At 37.3% G+C, this 22,074-nt stretch overlaps 1 protein-coding gene across 7 annotated transcripts in view; it reads left to right on the forward strand.

The window, feature by feature from the left end:
• Nucleotides 1–340: 340 nt before the first annotated feature.
• The window catches only part of TRPS1 (transcriptional repressor GATA binding 1), a 284,107-nt gene continuing 262,373 nt past the window's right edge, over nt 341–22,074 (forward strand). For 2 of the 7 annotated variants that reach the window (XM_075920198.1, XM_075920202.1), the window contains exon 1: nt 342–845. Coding sequence is in view for 1 of the 7 variants with exons in the window: in XM_006130792.4 (XP_006130854.1) it covers nt 1,593–1,602 (10 nt within the window). In the remaining 6 variants the exon portion in view is untranslated. Of the gene's footprint in view, nt 846–1,119; nt 1,603–8,352; nt 8,662–10,570; nt 11,585–22,074 lie in introns of those variants that run through there. The other 5 variants (XM_075920201.1, XM_006130792.4, XM_006130790.4 and 2 more) reach the window with 5 other exon arrangements.

The raw sequence follows: 22,074 nt of genomic DNA on the forward strand, positions 1-22,074 counted from the left end.
ACATCCAGGCAAAAATCGTGTGCAATTTTAGAAAAGCTGAGCAAAGACCAGCAGCATTTAACAAACAATTATTAATCAATAATAGCTATTGAAAATCAGCACAATCAGAGTCTCTTCCCCTCTCACACTTTCCCAAGGATGTAATGATCAGTCCGGCAAGGTCCATTCCTCAGGGATGCTCCCCTACGCCAGAGCATCCTGCATAAACGTTAATGTCATTTACTTAAAAAAAAAAGTTGTGAATGACTTGGTCTATTCCAAAGCAGCCTATTCCCCAGTGGTTGCTGCTGCCTGGCCGGAGGAGGAGGAGGCTGAACACAGCAGCTCTGTGGGGACTCCTGTACTGTCTCTTTAAGGGCTCTCAGTCTGGGGTGGCGCTTTTCTCTGCTAAGGCTCCTTTGATATTAATAGTGTTGGTGTCTTGAAACTGACGTAATGCTCGGAGACTGAGGTCCTGACAAGCGATAACATTTCTGATAAAGAGCTGATCTCTCTGCAATCTAAAGCCGCCTCCTTTGGGGGCTTGTTGTTTCACTAGATCCAGGCTCTCCTCCTCTTCTCTCTCTCTCTCTCTCCTTTTTTATAAACACACCAGGCACATCCAGGTCCCTGCTCTCTTTCCCTTTCTCTCTCTCTCTCTCTCTCCCTATAAAGGGGGGGGAGGTAAGGGGGAGAGGGGGAAAGGCAGGAGAACCTTCCCCCCCCTCTCTCTTTCTTTCCCCCCCCATTCTCCCCCCAAATAATCCAAGATCAACTCTGCAAACAACAGAAGACGGTTCATGGCTCAAACCACAGCTCCACCATCTTTCAGGCTGCTGAGATTATTATTGTCGATTAATCAACAGGTAAGGGGGGAGGGAGGGCTCGGAGGGTGGGTGGGAAGAAGAGATCGGGGAATGGGGGGGGGGGGATCAGCCAAAAAAGTGTATGGCGTTGGGGGGGGGGGGCTCCTTCCTGCTCCGTCTGTTGATATTGCGTATGTAGTAAGTGTGTTGTTCTGTATGCTAAGTGCTTGTGTGTGTGAAATGGGAAGGCGGGGGGGGGCGGGGGGATTTAAAAGTGAGTTTCTTTGCGCGCACACACACATCCAGGGGGGGGGGGTAAAAATCAGAGGGAAACGAGGGCTTCTCGGATTTCACAGGCTGCTGCTGGTGGGGGGTTTGGGTGCATTTTTTTTCCTCCCTCTTTTGGTGGGTCAAAGCCATGTGTGATCGCTGGAAACTGGCGACTTCAAAACTGCAGTAGCCCCTCTGGACTTAGGAGGAGGGTCAAGTTCAGCCAGCGAAGCGAGCAGGGCAAACAACCCCCATCTCTGGTTTAAGACTCTCGCCTTCTATTTACCCATAGAAGGGGTGGGGAGCAGTTCCCGGGCTGGTATCTCCCTTCGCCACCTCCCCTCTGTCTAGCTACTTCTTATCGCTCTGATTGTTCATTCCCCACCATCGGGGGGGGAGGGGGGCTGGAAGTAGAAGAAGAGCAAAGAGATTTTGCATCCGATGCGCCGCAGTCGCACTGTGCTGGCTGCTGCTGCTGCTTGCTGCTGCTGGAAGTTTTAATGGGAATCATGACAAGCGGGGCACAGAGAGACCATCATGAAGAGTAGTAAGTTTGGGGCAAACTTTTTGTATTTGTCTTGGGGATCCACCAGGGGAGGTTACGGGTGTGCATGTGTCGAGGGGGCTGCGCACCCGGTCACACCAGGGGAATAGGCGACATGCTGGTGTGTGTGTGTTTGTGTGTGTGTGTGTGTGTCTGTGTGTGTGTGTGTGCATTTTAAAGGAAATCAGAGAGTACAGAGAGAGACGTAAAACTTTTTCCTCTTAAAGGCAAAGTTGTACTTTCAGAGTTGAGTCCCCACGCTCTGCACTGCCAGGGTTGCTAGAACTTTGTCTAGTGTCTCACTTTTTTTAAAACCCTGCTTTCTCCATTTGGGATCTGTGTGACATTTTGTTGTTGTTGAAAGTTCTGGGGATATAGGGAGACTTCCTGATAGTTCTGGGGCGGAATGTGTGGTGGTAGTGGTGATGGTGGTATTGATGAGTGTTTGTGTGTGTGTGTGTGTGTGTGTGGAATTTGTGGCTTCGTTAAAAGCTCCAGGGTGAGGAAAGGTGGCCTAATAGCGTTTGGTGGGCTGTGCAAACAACCTTTCTCTCTCTCTCTCTCTTTCTGTCTCTCTGTGCAATTCTTTGCCTGATTCCTGACTGTGATCACTGGGTATGGGAAGTGGATCCAGGGAAAGGTCTGGCAATCAAAACTGACTCTCCAGAAAGACCCACAAACTTGTGGGACTCCAGCAGCACTGCGAGCTATTTTTCAGAGTAGATTTGTTTTGGGACTTGAGCCGCTCATTAAGTAGCTCCTTGATTTGACATTTTGATATGTTTTAGCTATTTGTCTTTATTACAAATGAAAAAATGAATTTTAATGTTCCAGGACTCTCGTAAGCTATTTTTGAAGGAATAGAGTGGCCCATTAACTTAAAAGGAATTAGACATTCTCCATCCATAAATGTCAAATCTCTGAAGTGTATGGAAGGCATGGTGCAGTGCAAAAAGTGGGAATGAATTATGAAAGTGAAGTCATCTCTTAATTCCATCCTCTTCTCCCTTCACAAGTGCAAATTTACTATCTGGTAGAAGAATTAAATAATAAATGCAAGGGAGGAAAAAGCAGAGCAAGTGTGGGAGGAAAATACTTTTTAAATATAAAGACTGTAAGCTCTTTGGGGCATGGACTGTAAGCAATTTTTGTAGTTTGTACCCCACACACATTGTAGATACTACTTGTTAGTAACAACCTGGTTGTTATTTCATCGGGTTTAGTAAAAGTATGAAGTCCTTTGCCATTTTAGCTGTCTTCTTCAGCTGCGCTAAAACCTATGAGTCTTGGTGGCATCATGTTACTTTGCTGTTGATTTTAGGAAAAGTTGATCATTTAGAAGAGACTGCCAGAGTTAAAAATACAAGGGGCAGTGAAGGAAAGTTAGTGGTAAGAGCCAGTTCCTGACGTGGACAAAATGTGAATAAAAGTTACAGTAATCTTTCTGAGTTGTAGTCAGTGTTTTCGTCATGTTCATAAGTATGTACATTGGGTTAGAGAGCTTTCTCAGATATTCCACCAAAGTGACATTTAAAAAAACAAAACAACAAACAAACTCCAAAAGAGTGAGGATTTTTATAACGTACTGTAGCTCTATGAGTAAATACAGAGCTTGTTTGAGAACATCAACTATTTCCTGTAAATTGTGATGCTGACAAGACAGTCTGGAAATGATATCAACACTTTGAAAGATTTTTTTTAACTACTGAGTGAAAGGTTGTTAATAATATAATTAATCCAAATAAGAGAACACTTCTTTCTTTAAAAAGGTAGAAAAAGCAAAGACAACACTATTTTAAAAAGATAAAGATATACGTATTTTTGATAACCTATAGATCATTGAGTAAGTCACATTGAATCACCGATGTTCTACTACATTAGAGCACCAGTATTTTACAACCAGCCCCTAAAACATATGACATCAAGACTCTGCCTTACATTTTCAAGATTGAGGAAAGTCAGATATAAAAAGAACTTTTGGTTCATAATCCATCCTGTGTCTGAATATTAGAGTTCATATGGCATAGAATAATTTCACTGAAACTGCTTGTGTATAGAGACACAAAACAAAGTGTGCTTAGGACCAAGTTTCATCAGCTTTAATTTTCCTTTATTTTTTTTTTTTTTTTTGCTTTGCTTAGGTTCCTCTTACTCAGACTTTGAATATTAACTGGAGACTTTTTTATGCCTGTATGTGGTTTATTTTTTAACTTTATTTTGACGATATTAAAGGAAAATTTAAAGTGTCGTTGACAAGCTCTGAGATCTAAGTCTTTTGGGTCTTGATAATGTATGTACAAGTAAGCGAAGATTTCCTTTGATTTTTTTTATAACTTATTCATGATCTACACTATAGAATGGTTTTTTCAAAGACTTTTGGGCTAACTTATGTGTTTCCCATTAACACAGCACATTCTATATTATTACATGGAGTCTTGTAGATAGGATTTTTTTCTGACACATTTTATATATCATTCTTAATAAACATTCATAGCACACTCTTCTATTGTGTGCTACGGAATGTGTGTGAAGAATAATATATTTATATATTATGCATTAATCAAAGCACGGTAAAAAAATTTCTGCAGAGTGCTGATTCTGCATATATGTAGTGGCTATTTGTTAAATTTTACTATTTCAACATTACATTTTTAACTTTGCTTGGCACTTAGTCTTTCATATTTTCAAAGCATTGTTCAAACACTGAATAATTATTGTCTGTTAATGTGAATTAACACTAATAGTACTTTGTTGAGCAATTGTTTTGAAGGTACAAAGACTTTTTTTAAGTTACAGGTGTGTGAAAAAGTTTTTTGAATAGTAATCACACTTTTTTTAAAAAAAATCAGAACTTTAATTACAAATATAGGTTGAGTATTTTTAAAAAGTTGCTCTTTCTCTGACAACCTTTGTTCTGAACTTGAAGATGTGCATGGACACCTGACAATATTTTAATATAATAATTTAAATGGAAATATCAGATCTTAGTTGTAGTCACAATGTCAGTATCTCTCTAGTAAAGGTTTGTGAGTATCCCCAAATATAACAATGTGAGAAAAATTATGGTTAAATATTTTTGAACAAGACAGGTTGGGAATCTAACAGTCCTTTTTGATAGCGGAAAGTAAAAGGGAAATTACTTACATTAAAAAAACTGTTTCAGTTAAAACAAACTATCGCCTTGTCATAAAAGTATTGGCCTTAAACCGAAATATATTCTGATGAAGATATGCTACTGATGTGTAAAATGAAGCCATTCATTCAATAAACTGACAACTTTCCCAGTTGGTGTTTGCCCTTGCTTAATTTAGTTTCCTCAACGCAACTACTGAGGTAGTCTGGATCTGTTTTTGGCAGTCTTGATAACTTACAAACTCAGGGATTTCTGTAAGAAGTATTACACTGCACAAGTCAAAATATAACGGATAAAACCAGTCAGGTACAACAGATGTAAAGCGAAAGAGTAAACATTTCACAGGATTGTCTTTTTGGTTTTGACACATTGTAAAGTTCTCAGGTAACAAGGAGATATTGATGATTAATATTTAAACCTGCATATTCTGCACTGTTCTGTTGTATAAATACTACTGCGTTTTGACCTTTTGAGATATTAATTACTGCATATTTGGTCCATGTCTTCCTATTTTTGTCTCTTATAAGGTATATAAGCATGCCTTTTCCTATGCTCCTAAGGAAGGAGGAGAATGACCATTTTGTTTAGTATTATCAAATATTGGGATAGTAAGGATATGATTTGACTTTTGATAAATCTGCACCCAAAGAGAAGATCTTTTTACTGTAAAGATACGTTCCGCTTAGATCAGTATATGAAAAAAAGACTTGCAACAAAAGATCTTTATAAGCACTGTTTTTTTACTTTTTTTTCTAATAAAAAAAGACGAGTGAAATCAGATGGCACAGAGGATTACGGTAGCATTACAAAATTATTTGATAAAAATTTACAAGAGCAGGACATGTAACACCCCATTTCAGATTGTTTTTATCATTAATTTGTAGATAGTGCATTGACCTTAATCAATAAAGGGGCCATCAAAATTGAATGAATATCTAAGTTGTATTATTGCCCAGATCGTAAGAAATGACCATTTAAAAAGATGCTATAAAGTTCTACGTTTTCAATCCTGCAGACCAAGGCTTTCATTAGATGCAGGGCAATGGTGGCTATAAATATGTTGGTTTCAACTAGGTCACTAGTAGTCATTTAATCACATCAGAGAACCATCTCATAACTGAACACTGTTCCATATAATGTGTAGGCCCTGGTTTGGCATCAAAAGGGATATGAAAGTTCTCAGGTGAATTGGCCAGAGTAGTGTGCATGAAACTTTGCTTAATATTCTTTGTTTTACGTATTTTCTGTGCTATCGATCTGTCCATTTTTGGTTCCCTAAAAGTTCTTTTTAATATATAATAGCATAATTGATGGAAAAGACCTATTAAATTGGAAAAAATGTTAATCTTTCTATCATTTTTATCACTATCCTTAAGTGTTTAGTAGAGAATTATATCCCTGCTGTAAAACTCTATAGAATAATTAAGAAACCTGTAGAATTCTTTAGCTTGGAAAAATAATGTCAATAGGACATTTTGGTCTATCTCTCTGGGTGCCATCCCATTAATTTTTGTAGAACTTTCCCATACTCAAGTTGGAGGAGTGGAAAAATTAAACTGAAATGATCCATGCCTAAATTTTGAATGATCAAGTTCAGTCTTATTAAAAGTCATTTTCTGATTCCTAAGCTTTTGTTGATGTAAACATGATTTCTTGTAAATGTATATTTTTTCAATTTTCAGCTCAATCATTTTTCTCCTAAAGTTATTTCATAAAAAATATTTTTTTTGAAATGTTACTAGCCCCTTAAAACCTGCAATAAATGCTTTACTAGTGGCTAGACACCTTTCTTGGTGGTTTAATTTATACAAGCAGGAAACTTTCTCTCCTTTCTCTCTCTCTCTGTTTCTCTCTCTCTCTCATTCTTGTTTTCTTTAAACCAACTGACGTAATGCCAAACGTTGCTTTAAAAGAACAGACAGAAGTAATTGGTAGCTTTTAACTTTTAATAATGTTCTGGATTGGTTTTAGTGGCCAAACTGACTTTTTTTTTTTCAAATTCAAGTAAAAACGGGCTTGTGGCCTGAAGAAGAAAGGCCCTGTTGATGCAGTTATTTTTATTCTTGTTTTTCAATCTGTTATTAAAAATCTTTCCTGCTGAGCTCTGCTGGATTTCTCCAATTGCTCTTTGTGATGGCTGGTGCATTTCAGGTTACGGTAACTTAAACAGTTTTCTTTAATTTTTTTTCTTTTCCCATGGGCATTTTGAGATGCGTTATCCTTTTTTCCTTTTGGAGAAGCGATTTGTTTTGGTTTAGATGGGATTAATATGCTAAACACATCTGTGGTGACCGATCATTGCATATTTATTTTAATAATGTAAAGGAACATTTTACACCTGCTAGAGAAGGTCATATTGGCATGATAACAGTTGCCCATTGCAGAAGGGAAGAGCATATAGTATCTCCTTTAGCATTCCTCCCCATTCCATTTTAAAATCAACACACAATTTTTTAAAGATATGTTTTTGTAATCATCTCTACTAATCTGTAACTGTTTAGTTAAAGCTTCTTGTCTTACAAATATAAAAAAGATAATAGGAAGAAATGGTTTTACTACCTATGTGTCTCCTTTTTAATGGCCTGTAATAGATTACGGATGTTTTACAGGTTTTTTTTTTGACATTTCCTTTATTACCTTTCCACCTCTTGCTGGGCTTTTGCACACAAGCAGAACTTTCTACGGTAAAGTGTTCTGTTAGGCAACAGACTCCTTGGTGAAGTTGACGTCAGTACGACTTCATAAATTGGCAAGTAGGTGAATCTTTCAAAGACCAAGTCAGTTTGTGCCAATTTTTCCTTCCTTTAGGGGAGACACTCCACCCAGCAGCAGGGTACCCCACCCAATGTGGCGAGCTATAATTCAGTGAACACTTTAAATGTATATCCTCTCTGGGGTTTAAGCCCCAGACGTGTTTGCTTTACTCTTAATACTTCATCTAAAATTCTATTTGTTGTAGTAGGTTTATGTCTGTGTAAGCACATTTTGGGTCTGATCCTGCAATTCTCACTCATGAAAAATACGCATTGACGTCAGTGGGACTTTCGCCTCAGTAAGGGCTGCAAGATTGGCTTTTCCTTGTGTGAGTGACTGATTACTGAATATTTTATGGAATCAGAGATGAAATCAGATAATTTTACATTCTTTTTCATTAGTGGAAATCTTATTCAAAAAGTATTCAAAAAGTCCTAGCATTGTATATAATAGATTCGGTCCAATAAGTGAAATTTACTTAGAGCATTGGTTTTTCACGTAATATCATGAAAAATAAAAATCTAACTTTTGAACCAATCATTTGATAAGAGTTTGTTACTTTATCTAATTGGTTATCACTTTTCTTTATGCCAGTGGTAAATAAAAAAATACTCCAGTCTATATCTTTGTGCCTGCCTGCATTATTATATAGGGGAAAAAACTACCAAGGAAAATTTTAGTTCCATGACATTTGTTTCTCAGTGTTAGCTTGTAGTTTTAGCATATCTTGGTTTATTTTGAATTTTGAAGCTTTCCTACAAGTTTGTAGGGTGTGTTTGTTTGTTTTTTTTTTGTTTTTTTTTTTTTGCACATCATACATTTAATGAGGTTGCAATTTGTCTCTCTCAAAATAGGAGGAAATGAAATTCTTTAAAACTATTGCATGTTTTTATAAAAAGAATTGCAGTATGGTGAGTTCGTATCTTCATTTGTTTTTTAATTGCTGGTATTTTTGGTTTACTAGAGTAGCTGAAAAAAAGCTATGGAAGATGATGCAAAACGCCATCAATTGTGCTTATGTTCCCCTACAAGATTTACTAGAAAAATATGCTGCAGTTTTGCCTCAAACCATTTTAAGCCACCTCTGGTCCAAGAATCTACCAGTTCTGGGTTCCTCGGAGATTAAGTATGACAGTTTCTATTATATAATGAACAGCAGTATTGTTTGAACAGAGGTAACATATTTTTGATTTGTGTACTTTTTTTGGCAGTTGGCACTAGCATAGCTCTAAAATGAGAGCTGATCTAACAGTGTAAATATCTGAATATGCTTGAAACACACAGAATAGATGTAATATATATGTTTAAATCACTGGCTCTATCCATTTATATTATATATAATGTATGTGTGTGTATATATACAAAGCCCAAAATAGTGTGCTCTGCTATCTGTAGCTTTCAAATGTGTATCCTTTGGGTATTCCTGACCTACTTTACGAAGTCTGAAGTGCATATTTAAACTTAGAATAGAAAAGTAAATGAACTGCTTGGCTTCTACCAAAAATAAATAAATCTATAAGCAGTTAATTTAAATAAAAAAGTGTCCTTCCTCCCTCCCCATAGCAAACTGCTCTTTGAAGTATCAATATTTTTGCCAGGATTATTTTTAAAATAGTATTTTTAATTTATTATATTAAGAACCATTGAATTATTTGATGATTTTTAAATACCATTTTAAAATGCCGTGCACAGATCCTTTTATTTTTTGAAGCTGTGTTAATAAGACTGAAACAGTTTTTCTTAGATAGAATATTTCTCAAATCACGAAAATGTGATGCTGTTTAAAATGCTTATACTAATACTACTGAAGTATATATCACAAAGCATGATAATTTGGTATCTGCCTAAATCCATAAAGCCGAATTAGATTGTGGAAGATCATCCAAAAGTTTATACGAAGATGAAAAGTTGCTTCCTTAATTGAGTTAATAAAGTATACTTTTCCTTTACAACTTTTAATCTGTATTTCCTAAAGTAGTTTGTATTTCCTATTTATTTTCCCATTTTGAGATTTAATTGAATACACCAGTTGGACTTTCTATGGCTGCAGCAACATGATTTAGAAACAAAATGCATAGCGTGCTGACCATTGTCAGATTTAAATAGACTTGAATGCTCTGTCCTCCCACCAAATACATAAAATACATCAAACATGCCCTGTCCCAGCCTCCTCAGGTAAAAGCCTGTGAAAATAGCTTTCCCTTGGAGAGTCAACCATCTCTGACCTGAAAAGGAGCTCTTTGTAGGACTGCCAACCCTCCAGACTCTCCGGGAGCATCCCAGAATCAGCATCAATCTCCTGGTGACCACTGAAAGCAATCCTGGAGATTTTAATAGGAATATTTTAAGAAAATGACCTGTCACGTTGGCAGAAAAAAGTCTCCCCGAATAGCTTCAGTCAGAGTTGACAACCATAGCTCTTTGTAAGATCAAAAGTTTGTCTCTTCCACCCACAGAATTTGGTCCAATAAAAGATATTATCTCATCCACCTTGTGTCTTAATCTCCTGCGACCAACATGGCCACAGTAATAATGCATAGTCTGTGGCTCTTTTAGATAAAGGGAAGAAGTGAATTCCAGAGCTGAATGCCCTCCATTCTGTATAGCTTGTCACCAAACAAGTTCAGATCTTGGGGTTGTTAGTAGAAGCACCACATAAAATTTCTGATGATGACACAATGGTGCATAAGGAAAGAAATAGTCTCTTAGGTATCCAAGTACTAGTATACCTTATGCACAGTAGTTTTCCTGTGGAGACCTACAGAGAGCCAAAATTCATGACATCTAATTAGTCGCTTTTCAGTTTTTACTGATAGGGAATTTATACTGTTTGTATAAGGTTATTAATAATAACCTATAGTTTGCATACTGCATGTGTCACAAAGCAGTTTAATATAAAGGATTAATTTAATCCTCTAGATGGTGTTTGAGCATATTTCAGGAACATAAGTAATTTTGTAGCATTTCCTGCTATGAGGGAAAAAATGTTAGATGAAAAGTATCAACAATAAATGTCTGAGTCATGCCATATATGAATCTTGTTACAAACACCCAACTCCCACATAACCAAAAATTTGGAGTGGGCATCTGTATCTTTTTGTGCATGCATGTATCTGTGTGTGTTTATAATCTAAGATAAATAAAATTAAATAACATGTTTCCTCCAAATAAAGCTAAACTAGTAGCAGCCAAACTATACTGAGAATAAACATTCTAGTACCAGTTAAGAGTGCTGACCCTTGTCTTTCCTGAGCAGAGAACAATTCAAAAATCTCATAGAAAAGTAAAACATAAGGTAAGACTTAAGGATGAACTGGTGTGCAATGCTGTATGCTTTACATCTAGTCAGAGATGATCATGCACTATCCGCTTTTATCTAGGAGATTTGCCATAGTGGGTGCAACTAGATAGCGGTGCTATTTCCGGATGTTTCCCAAAATAGCTATTCCATGTCTTTTAAACAAGCCCATTATTTCGAAATAGCTTTCGAAATATACTATGCTCGCTATTCCCTGTAAACCTTGTTCCATGAGGATTAGGAGATGTTTTGGAATAGCGCAATATTTCAAAATACACTCAAAATAAGCTATGCAATTTGCGTACTTCAAATTGTGTAGCTTATTTTGAGCGATGGGTGCAGTGTAGACGCACCCTCTGTATGTGAGGTATGCTATCCACCCCCCTTCTCTGTTACCATGCCTCTCCAATTGCATCTCTCTCTCTAGTGTCCCTCTGCCCTGTCTTATACAAACACACAAAACATACCTTTTTAAATTAAAATCAGTCTGTGTTGCATAATTTATATAAAACACCAGGGTTTGTTCTGTTGTTTCTGAGCCTTTTCCGCATTTACAGCTTTGACTGTGACTTAATGAACGTTCTGACTCGGGTTCCGAGTCCCATTCTGACATCGAGGCTAATGAGGGAAAAGTAGAACACATTGAAAACCAACTTTTACTTGTGGTTGGGTTTGTGATGTCATCAAATGCAGGGTATTATGAGCTCTGGAAAAGTTTAGAAATCTAGGCAAGAGTCCATTTTGATTCACTACTATTAAGTTGTTTACAGCACCAACTCTGCTAATGAGAAAGAAAAAGGGTAATGGTTTTGGTGTTTGTTTTGGTTTGACTTTCTCAATGTAAATGAATGATTTCATAACAGTGAATCTAACCTGTTTTGGTCAGAAAATTGCAGGGATTTAACTAATGCAAATGATAAAAACATTCTCTCCTGATGAGCCTGCTCCTGCTCCTGCTCCCATAGAAGCTAGTGGGAAAACTGATGTTGATTTCAGTGAGGACTGAATCTGACCCTCTAAGCAAGGGATTACATTAATTAAATTAGAGTTTTTGAACACCACCACTTAGGGCTCAATCTTGCAAATTCTTTCTTTTCATTACAAAGCTTGCTATTATAAGTGGTCTCATTGATATCGCTAACCGCTAAATAGCAAGGTCCCATAATGTATTTTGACTTGACTACCCACAGCAGTCCTTCAGTATATCATAATTAAAGATCAATCTTTAGTGTTGGCAGAATTGGGCTCATCATTTTTAAAGAGACACTGTTAATTGTAAACCTACTCTGTCAAATATGGGTTGGAAAAAATAATATTTGCCTATTACACCTGTTGCTGTAATTGTTGGGGTCTTTCAATCACATTTTATTTTATTTCATGTCTCCAACTTCTGCTTGAAAAGTTCATCCAAGCAACTGTGGAAAGTGACTAAATCTTTTACCCTAAAACTTAATTCATGTGAGCGGACCCTTATTCCCTCACAGAGTCCCATTGAATACTGCTTGCGTCCAATTTGTATGACAGGTCAGGAGAAATAGTAGACAAAGTATGTGTTTGGTATTAATATAATCAAATTGAAAACACTGCAAAACAGTCTATATTTATTTCTCTAATCTCTGAAATTGTAGCAATTGTCCGTATTTGTAACAACAGAAGAAAAACAAAATCAGACCGAAGTGTAATTTTTTTTAAGGTGACATTGCCCCATTTGAAGTGCACATGTATTATTATCCTGGAAATATGTGGGCTTTTTGCTTTGCTTGTTTATTGGAATAGATTATCATTTTCATGTTCTTCACTATAGTACTAGGTAGTGCTAATAAATTACTTTTTTTTTTTTTTTTGCATTTATAGTCTCTCTAAAGTGTTTTGGAGACATCCAAGAAAGATCAGTTTGAGAGTGGAAATGTGTTCTTTTTTTTGGATTATATAAGAAGAGTTTTTACAACCAATCAAACTTGAGTACATTCTGGAAAATATTTTTCACAAATAGCAGGTCTCAGGCGGTAGCAGTTAGATATGCTGCTACGTATGATATATAGAATTTGAACTCGAAATATTATTTTCTGTGATTTTAAAACCAATGGAAAGTAAGATTTATTAGACCTTAAGTGTCCCGGTGCTACAGATTCATTTGGTGTTCATAGCAGTGTCATATGAACTTTCATAAGAGGTTCATTGTAATACTGCATTAGCTAAGGGGCAGTTAAAATGAATTGTTCAGAACTTTAAATTTCCTGTTTAGTTTTCTACCACTCTTTAGTAATTTCTTAGAGTTTTATGTCTGAAAACAATAGTAACTTGTGTATGTGAGTATCTTGATTAACCAAAACAACCTGTTGGCTGACCTGAACTATATAGTACTGTGAAATTTACCTCTAAATGTAATTTAAACTACTGAAATTAAAAAAAAAAGTTTTAAAAATGTAGTTTAACAGCAGTTGCTTGTCAGTGGGAAAGAACTTAAAAATAAAGTAAAAAGAATAAGATAGTGGCAGCTGCGGAATTTATTTTAGCGGGTGAAAGGAGACTCGTGGTTAAACAAGCTTTACCTTTTTGGATTTTTAGACGGTATTGTCCAGAAGACATACATCTGAATAGAAAGGGAACTAGGATATAAAGAAATCCATTATGACATAACATAAACTGTATGGCATACCTTTTTATTTATTTATTTTTGCTCTCCAGCAAACTGTGACTTCCTTTGTTATGTCATAAGGAATTTCAAATGAAACCTTACCGGAGTAGAACTGCCATAAAAATTGCACTCGTCAGCTATAGCTCTGTGCAGCACTCTACACTATACAATAGTTTTCAGTATGCTACTCTGCTGCTTCCATTCTGGAATAGAATTGAGTGACTTGACTTGTGCCTTAAAATAAACTGGTTTTCCTTTGAAAATCCTAAACCCTAGAGGAAGAAGTCTGATATAGAAGTTGAGATTATGGATGTTAAAATGACATTTATGATAGGATGCTATAGAAAAAATTACAGTGGGACCAAAGTTCCTGTGGATTACTATGCAATGTTTTCTACTGTTTTCCTGAGTTTCCCCTAGTTAGGATCTAATCCTTCAGTGTCTGGAGCAGTTTGGAATTAAGAATTTCCCCTTTCAGACAAGAAAACCCCACCAGCTACAGAATTTCACTACCAATTTTCTTCTTTTATTTCTTATATTTCAGAAAGTGTGGGGTATGCTTTTATTTGGCAGGGAGTGGTGGGAAGAGGGGACAGTGGGGCACATATGAGTACTCTAAGTAATATTTCCTGATTATTGTTTGCTGTCAAGGAGATTGCTGCAATTCTGTTTTTGTGAAGAAACTCGTAAGTAGTGAATGGAATGAAGTAAAGTTGTGTATAATTTAGAGCAGACTCTAAGCTTTTGCTGTGACATATTCCTGGCAAAAAGTTAACCCATTTTTAGTTACCCGGTGCTCTAAGCAAACTCCATAATATGATTTTACCTCCACTGCATTTGACCATGAATAGCACTTGAAATTCTTGCTGTTAATTTATTCCAATGGAAAATATATTTAAATATACGTCTGGCAACTCCAAAACTTGAGGAAAGGATACAATTGGATAAACTATTAATCCTTTGAACTAGTAATTTAAAAAAAATTAACCTGAGAAATTCTCATAAATTCCTATGCTTTGTTTAAAATTATGTTTTCCACAGTGATGATGAAGTCTGAATCTTTGCAGTTTTTAATTGGGCAGAACTCCCATTTGCTTCATTGGCACTGTTGCCCAAGCAAAGATTGCCGAATTTTTCTTCATTTGAGTAGTAAACTTTTTTCAATCCCATAGTTCTCATTGACGAGACATTGTTCTGAGTCTTTGTTTATTAGGAAGATGCTGTATAATTTTCAGCTTGCCATTTGCGAGTTTTAGTATTAACTTGAAATGTCATGTTAGAACTGGAAATGAAATGAGGAGAGGCAATTCTTTAACATCTAATCTAAAAATTAGGAAAAATTATGTATGAAATATCTCAGTATGGCTTCCTTAATAAATGTTTGATTATCATATTTGCATGATGGAATACATATATAGAAAAAACACAGAAGTTAATGTTTATTTTTGAGATGCTTTATTGTCAGGCAAAGAGAACTGACAGTTTCATGGTTAAGTGCCTAAAGTTGTTTTTGGCTTTTCAATGCAAAGTTTTCAATTCAAAGTTTGTACCTTTGGAAAAAAAAAAGATTTTTTTGCTTTGTAAAGAACTGAAGATACTTCATTATATCTGGTTCTTGCATTTATTATTAGAAGCATGCTCTCTATCTTTTACTTTCTTGAATTATCCAAAGCATTCTTTAATTGCAGTGTGATTGATTGATTGATTGATTGATTGATGGATTTCATAGCCATTTGGTAGATTTGGCAGACACATTATAAAATGCTGTTTTGTTCAGTTTGTTTGTTTTTTGTTTCTTTTAATTGCCATAGAAAACTTTGGGTCCTTAAATATGTGTTCCCAGACTATACTAGTCTAATTATTTCTATTTCTGACACATTATCAGAGTGGCTTCTTTAAGTACTACTAAATCGGAATTCAGTGCATCCACTAAATGTTAGAGATGTTCCAAAAGACACTGAAAGTGTGCAAAAGCTTCTCCTTTGCAATACAGCATTCTATCTGATATGGAAGAATTACAGGCCAGCCAGTTCTTGCTTTTGAAAATAAACAAGGCAACAAAAAATGCTCAACATTTTCTCTTGCCACACTTTCATAGAACTTTGCCATGGAAGACACAAAATCAAAACCTCTGTGAGAAGGACTTTAGTTTTTTTAAAAAACAATTATTCTTATAATTTCACAAAACTTTTTAGGGCCACAAATTATATAGAATCCAGTGATTTTTAGGATATTTTAACACATTTAATATGAAAAAATATCTTTTATAAAATGCTGTTACTTTTTAAAAAAGTGTTGAAATTGATTATCTCAGCACAATTCAATTGGAATGCAAAGAGAGTAACATTTTTATATTACGCTTTATATTATGAGGAGTTTTGCCTAAAAGTTCAGATTAGTTTTCATTAGAATGTTCAGGCTTTTCTACAATTTTTAAAACTGTGCTTTTTAGCTTATTATTTTATTTTATTTTTATGCCAGATGGTTAATTTCAACTCATAAGTGCAGTTCTTCATGTGGGCACTTTTTACAATAAAGAAAAAAACGCTATGTGAGATATAGTATATATGGCAAAAGTTACAATTCTGTGCATTGTATGGAAGAGTCACTAGGGACATAATTTATCTTTAGGTGCATTTACATTACACATGAAAATCATGATTGCTCTATAATGAACCATGTATGCTGTTTACTAACTTAAACCACTTGGGGTGCTATATAAAAATATTGAAAATACACTATTAAGAGTTTTTGGTCCCATATCACCATACTAGTTTTCCCTTATGCTCTCTCATGGAAATCTACTTGTTTATTCCATAACTTACTTAATATACTACACTTATTGTTTCACTGTAATTTATATCTATAAGAATGCATATTGCAATCCTAAATTTCAGGGTCATATTTACATAGCATTCAGCAATACGTCATTATGCAGTCTTTTACAAATGTGGTCGATCCTTTAAATTCCCTTTCCTGTTTGAGCAAGAAGGGTTTCATTTTCAAGTTCAGTCTTAACATTCCAGTGGACATACAGGGAAAGTGGGATTTAAATCAGCGGGTTGGCTCAAGGAGAATTTAATGGCAACTCTACTCAGCTTGGGATGATAGTAACCCATCACTTCCATGAGACATCCGACAATGTCAAAGCTACAGCAACAGGCTTATTTATTTTCCCCCCACAGCAACAAGGCTCCCAGACCTGAGTTCAAGTATGCCACTTGGGCAGGGATTGCCACATGAGGTGTACTCTTGTATTTGTATACACACGTTCGTGGTAGCATATTTCTAAATATGGGTTGCTGAATGCCCACTTGAGCTGAGGTTCAGTTTCTTGTTCTGGATCCTGGAACACTTTCAGATGTATGGTCTAAATCTGCTAAAGCCATCTTATGTGGCTGTTGACCCACAGAAACTTTGTGGCTGTGTCTAGACTGGCAAGTTTTTCCACGGAAAAACTTGCCAGCTGTTTTTGCTTGCTTGCGATCTCATGTAAAAACTTGCTTGCGATCTCATGTAAGATTGTCAGTGCTTTTCCGGAAATACTATGCTGCTCCCGTTTGGGCAAAAGTCTTTTTCCGAAAGACTTTTGCGCAAAAGGGCCAGTGTAAACATCACAGTAGTGTTTTCCGCAAAAAGCCCCGATCATGAAAATGGCGATCGGGGCTTTTTTTGCGGAAAACCTTGTCTAGATTGGCCACGGATGCTTTTCCGCAAAAAGTGCTTTTGCAGAAAAGCATCCTGCCGATCTAGACGTGCTTTTCCGAAAATGCTTTTAACGGAAAACTTTTCCGTTAAAAGCATTTTCGGAAAATCATGCTAGTGTAGACGTAACTTGTGAGTTTCCTTGGCTACATAATTATGGAGGCAGCTCCCAGTTTGAAGGGGTACGAGTCCCTTGATAGAGGCTCTGTAATGCTGATTTAGGTATTATACAACCCTCCTATGGGCATTCCTGGGATCTGCCAATGCCAGCTATCATCTCTTCAGCAATCCCTGCCAGTATCTGGACTCTGGAGTGGTGGAGTATAAGTCCTTTAGGTAAACCGAAGGATCTGGTCTCCTTTTCAGTAGCAGTTTATGGAGATGAATAGTTCCTCCATTGTCAGAGCTGTAGGAAGTCCTGCAGGCTGTGAAGCTTCTATGGGAAATGGAGCAGTCTTTATCTAGAACTGGGACTAGCAGAGTGCACCCTTGGAGAGGTATGGAAATCCGCTTAAAGAATTTTCCTTTTTTCCTCCGGCTCCTCATAAACAGTCTTCATACAGCTCCATAATTCCTAGATATGGGAAGCTGAAAGAGTTATTTTTTTACTGTTGTTTAAATCCTTCTGAATCAGCCAAATTTGCAGATGGTTCTGCCAGTACTCATGGCCTCACAGGGCTTAGTTGATCTAAAAGGCTGAAAAGAGTTTCTACCAACTCAAGCTCTTAATGAGCAAGAAAGATTTTGGCATGGTTTTTTTAAAAAGTGATTTAAATATGTAATTACTATATTTTACACGAGCTACTTGGACTCATATGGCCATGTTTGAAAACTGGTGGTCTTCAGTTTAAAGTATTCTTTATTTTTCATAGTGAATTGAATTTAACATGTATTCATTTGTTTTGAACAAAAAGGCTACGTCTTCATTGGCCCCTTTTCCGAAAGGGACATGCTAATTTCACAGGTCGTAATAGGGAAATCCGCGGGGGATTTAAATATCCCCCGCGGCATTTAAATAAAAATGTCCGCCGCTTTTTTCCGGCTTTTAGAAAAGCCGGAAAAGAGCGTCTACACTGGCCCCGATCCTCCGGAAAAAATCCCTTTTCCGGAGGATCTCTTATTCCTACTTTGAAGTACTTTGAAGTAGGAATAAGAGATCCTCCGGAAAAGGGATTTTTTCCGGAGGATCGGGGCCAGTGTAGACGCTCTTTTCCGGCTTTTCTAAAAGCTGGAAAAAAGCGGCGGACATTTTTATTTAAATGCCGCGGGGGATATTTAAATCCCCTGCGGATTTCCCTATTACGATCTGTGAAATTAGCATGCCCCTTTCGGAAAAGGGGCCAATGTAGATGAGCCCAAAATGTGGTCAGGTTTTATTAACAATGACAATATCGAAATGAATAATTTGTGTTACATGCATACAAATTTCTACCAACACTGGGTGTTTCAGTTTCTTAATGTTTGGCTCACACTTTGCTTCCTTTTCTGCTACACTGCCTGGCAAACTCTCTGCAGGGGTTTATGGGCTGTTCTTGCTGTTGAAGTAGAAGTGGGTGTTGGTAGTATTCCTTTGGATGCTGAGGTCAGGCGTTTGGAGCATTCTCAGCACCACTGCCCACATACATTCCCTCCACCCCTTCGCCACACACAGAGACACAGCTCCCAGTGACTCCGCTCAGGTTGCCTTAGGAGAAATGCTTCAGCTTTCACAAACCAGCCTTCTCTCATTGTGGCCACAAGATCAGAAGTCTCTCTGTGCTCTTTGGTGCTGTTCTGTGTGTGCCAGAAAGTGCCTTATTGGCTTCCCTGAAGGCCTAAGCAGTGCAATCACTCAGCTAGACCTTACACTTAGAGTTTCGTCCTCGTTTTCATGGGGCCCAGCTAGGCCTCTGGATGAGCCCTAAAATGGTTCCCTTTGTGGCTATTAAAGTGATATATCGCCGCTCCCTGGGAGATAGAAAGGATTCTACTTTCTGCATTGTGCCTCACAACAATGCACTCACTGAATAACTCCTCAGCATGATACATGTTCTGTCTTGTATTTAATTATCTTGTAATTATCAAAGCAGTAATGAAGTTAGTAAGAGCATGAGAATAATGTATAAATCAATAAGAACCACTAAAAAAAATGCAGAGAGAGCAGACACTGCCAAACATTTTATCAACACAATTGTTTCATCTGAGTATTTTTGTTCATTTGAGGTCTGACAAGTTTATTTAAAATAAGCATTTAAAAAAGTTCACTTGAAAAAAGTGATCTTTAGTTTCTGTCATAATTTAATAATAAATAAATAAATAGCCCCATTCATCAGTGATTTGCAAACACATTAATGTATTATTTGTAATATTGTAGCTGCAGCAACCCCAGTCTGGAAGAGGCTATTACAATAAGGAAATGAGAATTCCTACCCCAAAAAGCTAACACCCAAAGGTCATAAAAATGCAGTCATGTCTGCAAGAGCATAGAGTGAAACCCTACAGGGGGAATGGTGACTACACTGGGAGCTATCTGTTCTAAGCACCTTTGAAAATTAGGCCATTTGTTTAGAGGTCTAGAGGTAGATTTACCTGGCTAAACTTTTGTCTCAGTAACCTGTTGCAGCTTTCACACAGTCAGTGACAAAGGGGATGGGCAATAGAACACAGGAGTCCTGACTTACAGTCTACAATTGCAACTGTTGGATGATGTGGCTATACTTGACACAGCAAGAATAGTGGTTTCACTCTGCTATCAGATGCAGCTCACATTCAGGTTTTCTCTCTAATGTTTGGAAAGTAACTGCTTAAGTCATTACCCATGTGTAAATCACCTTCTTCAAGGTATGCACAAGCAACATGTCTCTAGGTTTCATTTGTTGGACAATTAAAGTCCGAATTTATTTCAGGAATAGTGAAGTTGTATCAATATGCAGTGATGCAGATTTGTTTGTTCTCACAACTTTAAATGTGGAAGATGTTTCCTTGTGCTTATTTGGTTTTACAGGACAAATATGCTAAAACTGACACTTATAACTGAACTGTGAAAGTCAATGAAAGAGGGGAAGGTGGGTGAAATGGGGAGGTTCAAGGCTACCAGGAAAAATGGGAAGAACTTGCTTCTGTTTCTCCTCCCTCTGAGCTCAGCACAAGCTACTCCTCTACTCTGCTGTAATAGGATTTTGTTGCTCTTATTACAGTTAATGAGAGTTGGGTGTGTACACTTAGTGAAGATGAGATTTGTGAGGCAGTATGTTAAGCTCACCTCTTCTATTTTAGCCATTATATTTCCTTGGAGGAAATATGTGCAATTCTACTGTTTTTAACTTCTCAGTAATACCCCATACTTCATTTCAGGCCTCAGAGATGGCTGTATTTCATTGGTGGGTTGAACTGGAAGCTCTACATAGTCTTGCAAAGTACTTTGGTATCCTTCTGAATAAAGTGTGCTATATAAACATATACTGTAATGTATTATGATTTTGAGAGTTTGTATTTTGTAGTACATAATATGTGTGCTCCCAAAGATGAATAATGTCCCTGTATTTTAGAATGTTCATTAATGAGTTTGGTTTTACTGCTGTGAGTCATGTTTTTAATGTCTGCTTTATACAAATTGTGAGTCCCTATAAAGACAATCAAAGCCCTTTTTATTTGATAGCATGTAAAGCATGTACAGCATGTAAAGCTGCCCTGTTTTATAAATACATTTAGACCTTCTACGCAGAAATTCTTTACCACAAATATGTAAGGACACATACTTTTGGTTAAAAAGTGAGTGGGGAGATATATAGCATTGAAACTCAATAGTATTGGTAGCTCTAAAAAGCCTGCTGTATATCCTCCCTTTGCTCAGAGCTACTGTCCCTGAGCAATGGTTGTTTAATAATAGTCTTAAAATAGCAGAGATTTGAATATTTAGGCTCAATGAAAAATGTGCTTGATGGGGAAGCCAGTAAAAGTGGTGGGTATTGCTAAAGATGCCAGCAGTTGCCATCTGGTCTGTGTATACTACTGAAACATCAGCTCTGCTGGTTGCTATATCTGGGCTATGTCCATCAAGGATGGGAAGAAAAACATACCTAACACTCATCCTGTGGAAATCAGACTGAAAGAACATGGGTAGTCAGATTTTAGGCCACGTTGGCAATTTGCTAGGAGCCTAAGGGCTGCAGGTAATTTGCATAAAAGGCTTGAAAATTGCTGCCATGTTGATCTATAGTGTAGAGTTGGCTGGGCACGTCTGAGTCCCAGCATTCCTTTCTCCACTTTGGTCCAGGTGGCTTTGATTTAGATGGAACATGTCATACTGGGTAATGTAATTACCACCGTCCTGCACCTCTTTAATAAGAGAAGTGGCTCCGTTTTGTATGCAGAATGATAAGTTCGCTTACAAATGATGAGGTTTTTAAAAAACATATTTTATTTTTTTTGTTCTAGTTTTTTTAGGAGCCCCCTCTGCCCAAGTGTGTGTGACAGACAATTAGTGTTGCCTAGCCTTCCAAATATATAGAATGAGGTGATTTAAGCCCCACATCCGCCTACCCCCTCAACCTCCAAATCAAGCCTATACCCCTGCTCCTTGCATCCACATCAGCTCTAGCCTCAATCTCACATTGCTCCTCCTTTAGCACCTTGGACTCTTCACCCCTCTCTTCCAGTCCTGCAGGGAGGAGTAAGAAGTAGGTTCCCCCTTTCCTCCCTTCCAGGCTAGAGGGGACAGTTCCAAGGGTCTTTGTGTCCCCTTCCCAGGCCTCTCATTGCAGAATAGCCCTCCTTAGCACATAGAACTGCCCTGAACTTCTGGGCTCGTTTTGCTCCCTCCTTCCTCTCCAGTGTTGCTCCTGAGTAGAGAGGAAACCTCTGCCTCCGCTGTTCCCTAGGAGGCAAGGAAGTGAGGAAGGCAGTCAGTCAGAAAAGGCTTGTCCCCTAAGGCAGAGCTGACATTTGCCTGAGGACTGGAGCTTTCTG

Source organism: Pelodiscus sinensis, chromosome 2, assembly GCF_049634645.1.
Source record: "Pelodiscus sinensis isolate JC-2024 chromosome 2, ASM4963464v1, whole genome shotgun sequence".
Taxonomy (NCBI): Eukaryota; Metazoa; Chordata; order Testudines; family Trionychidae; genus Pelodiscus; species Pelodiscus sinensis.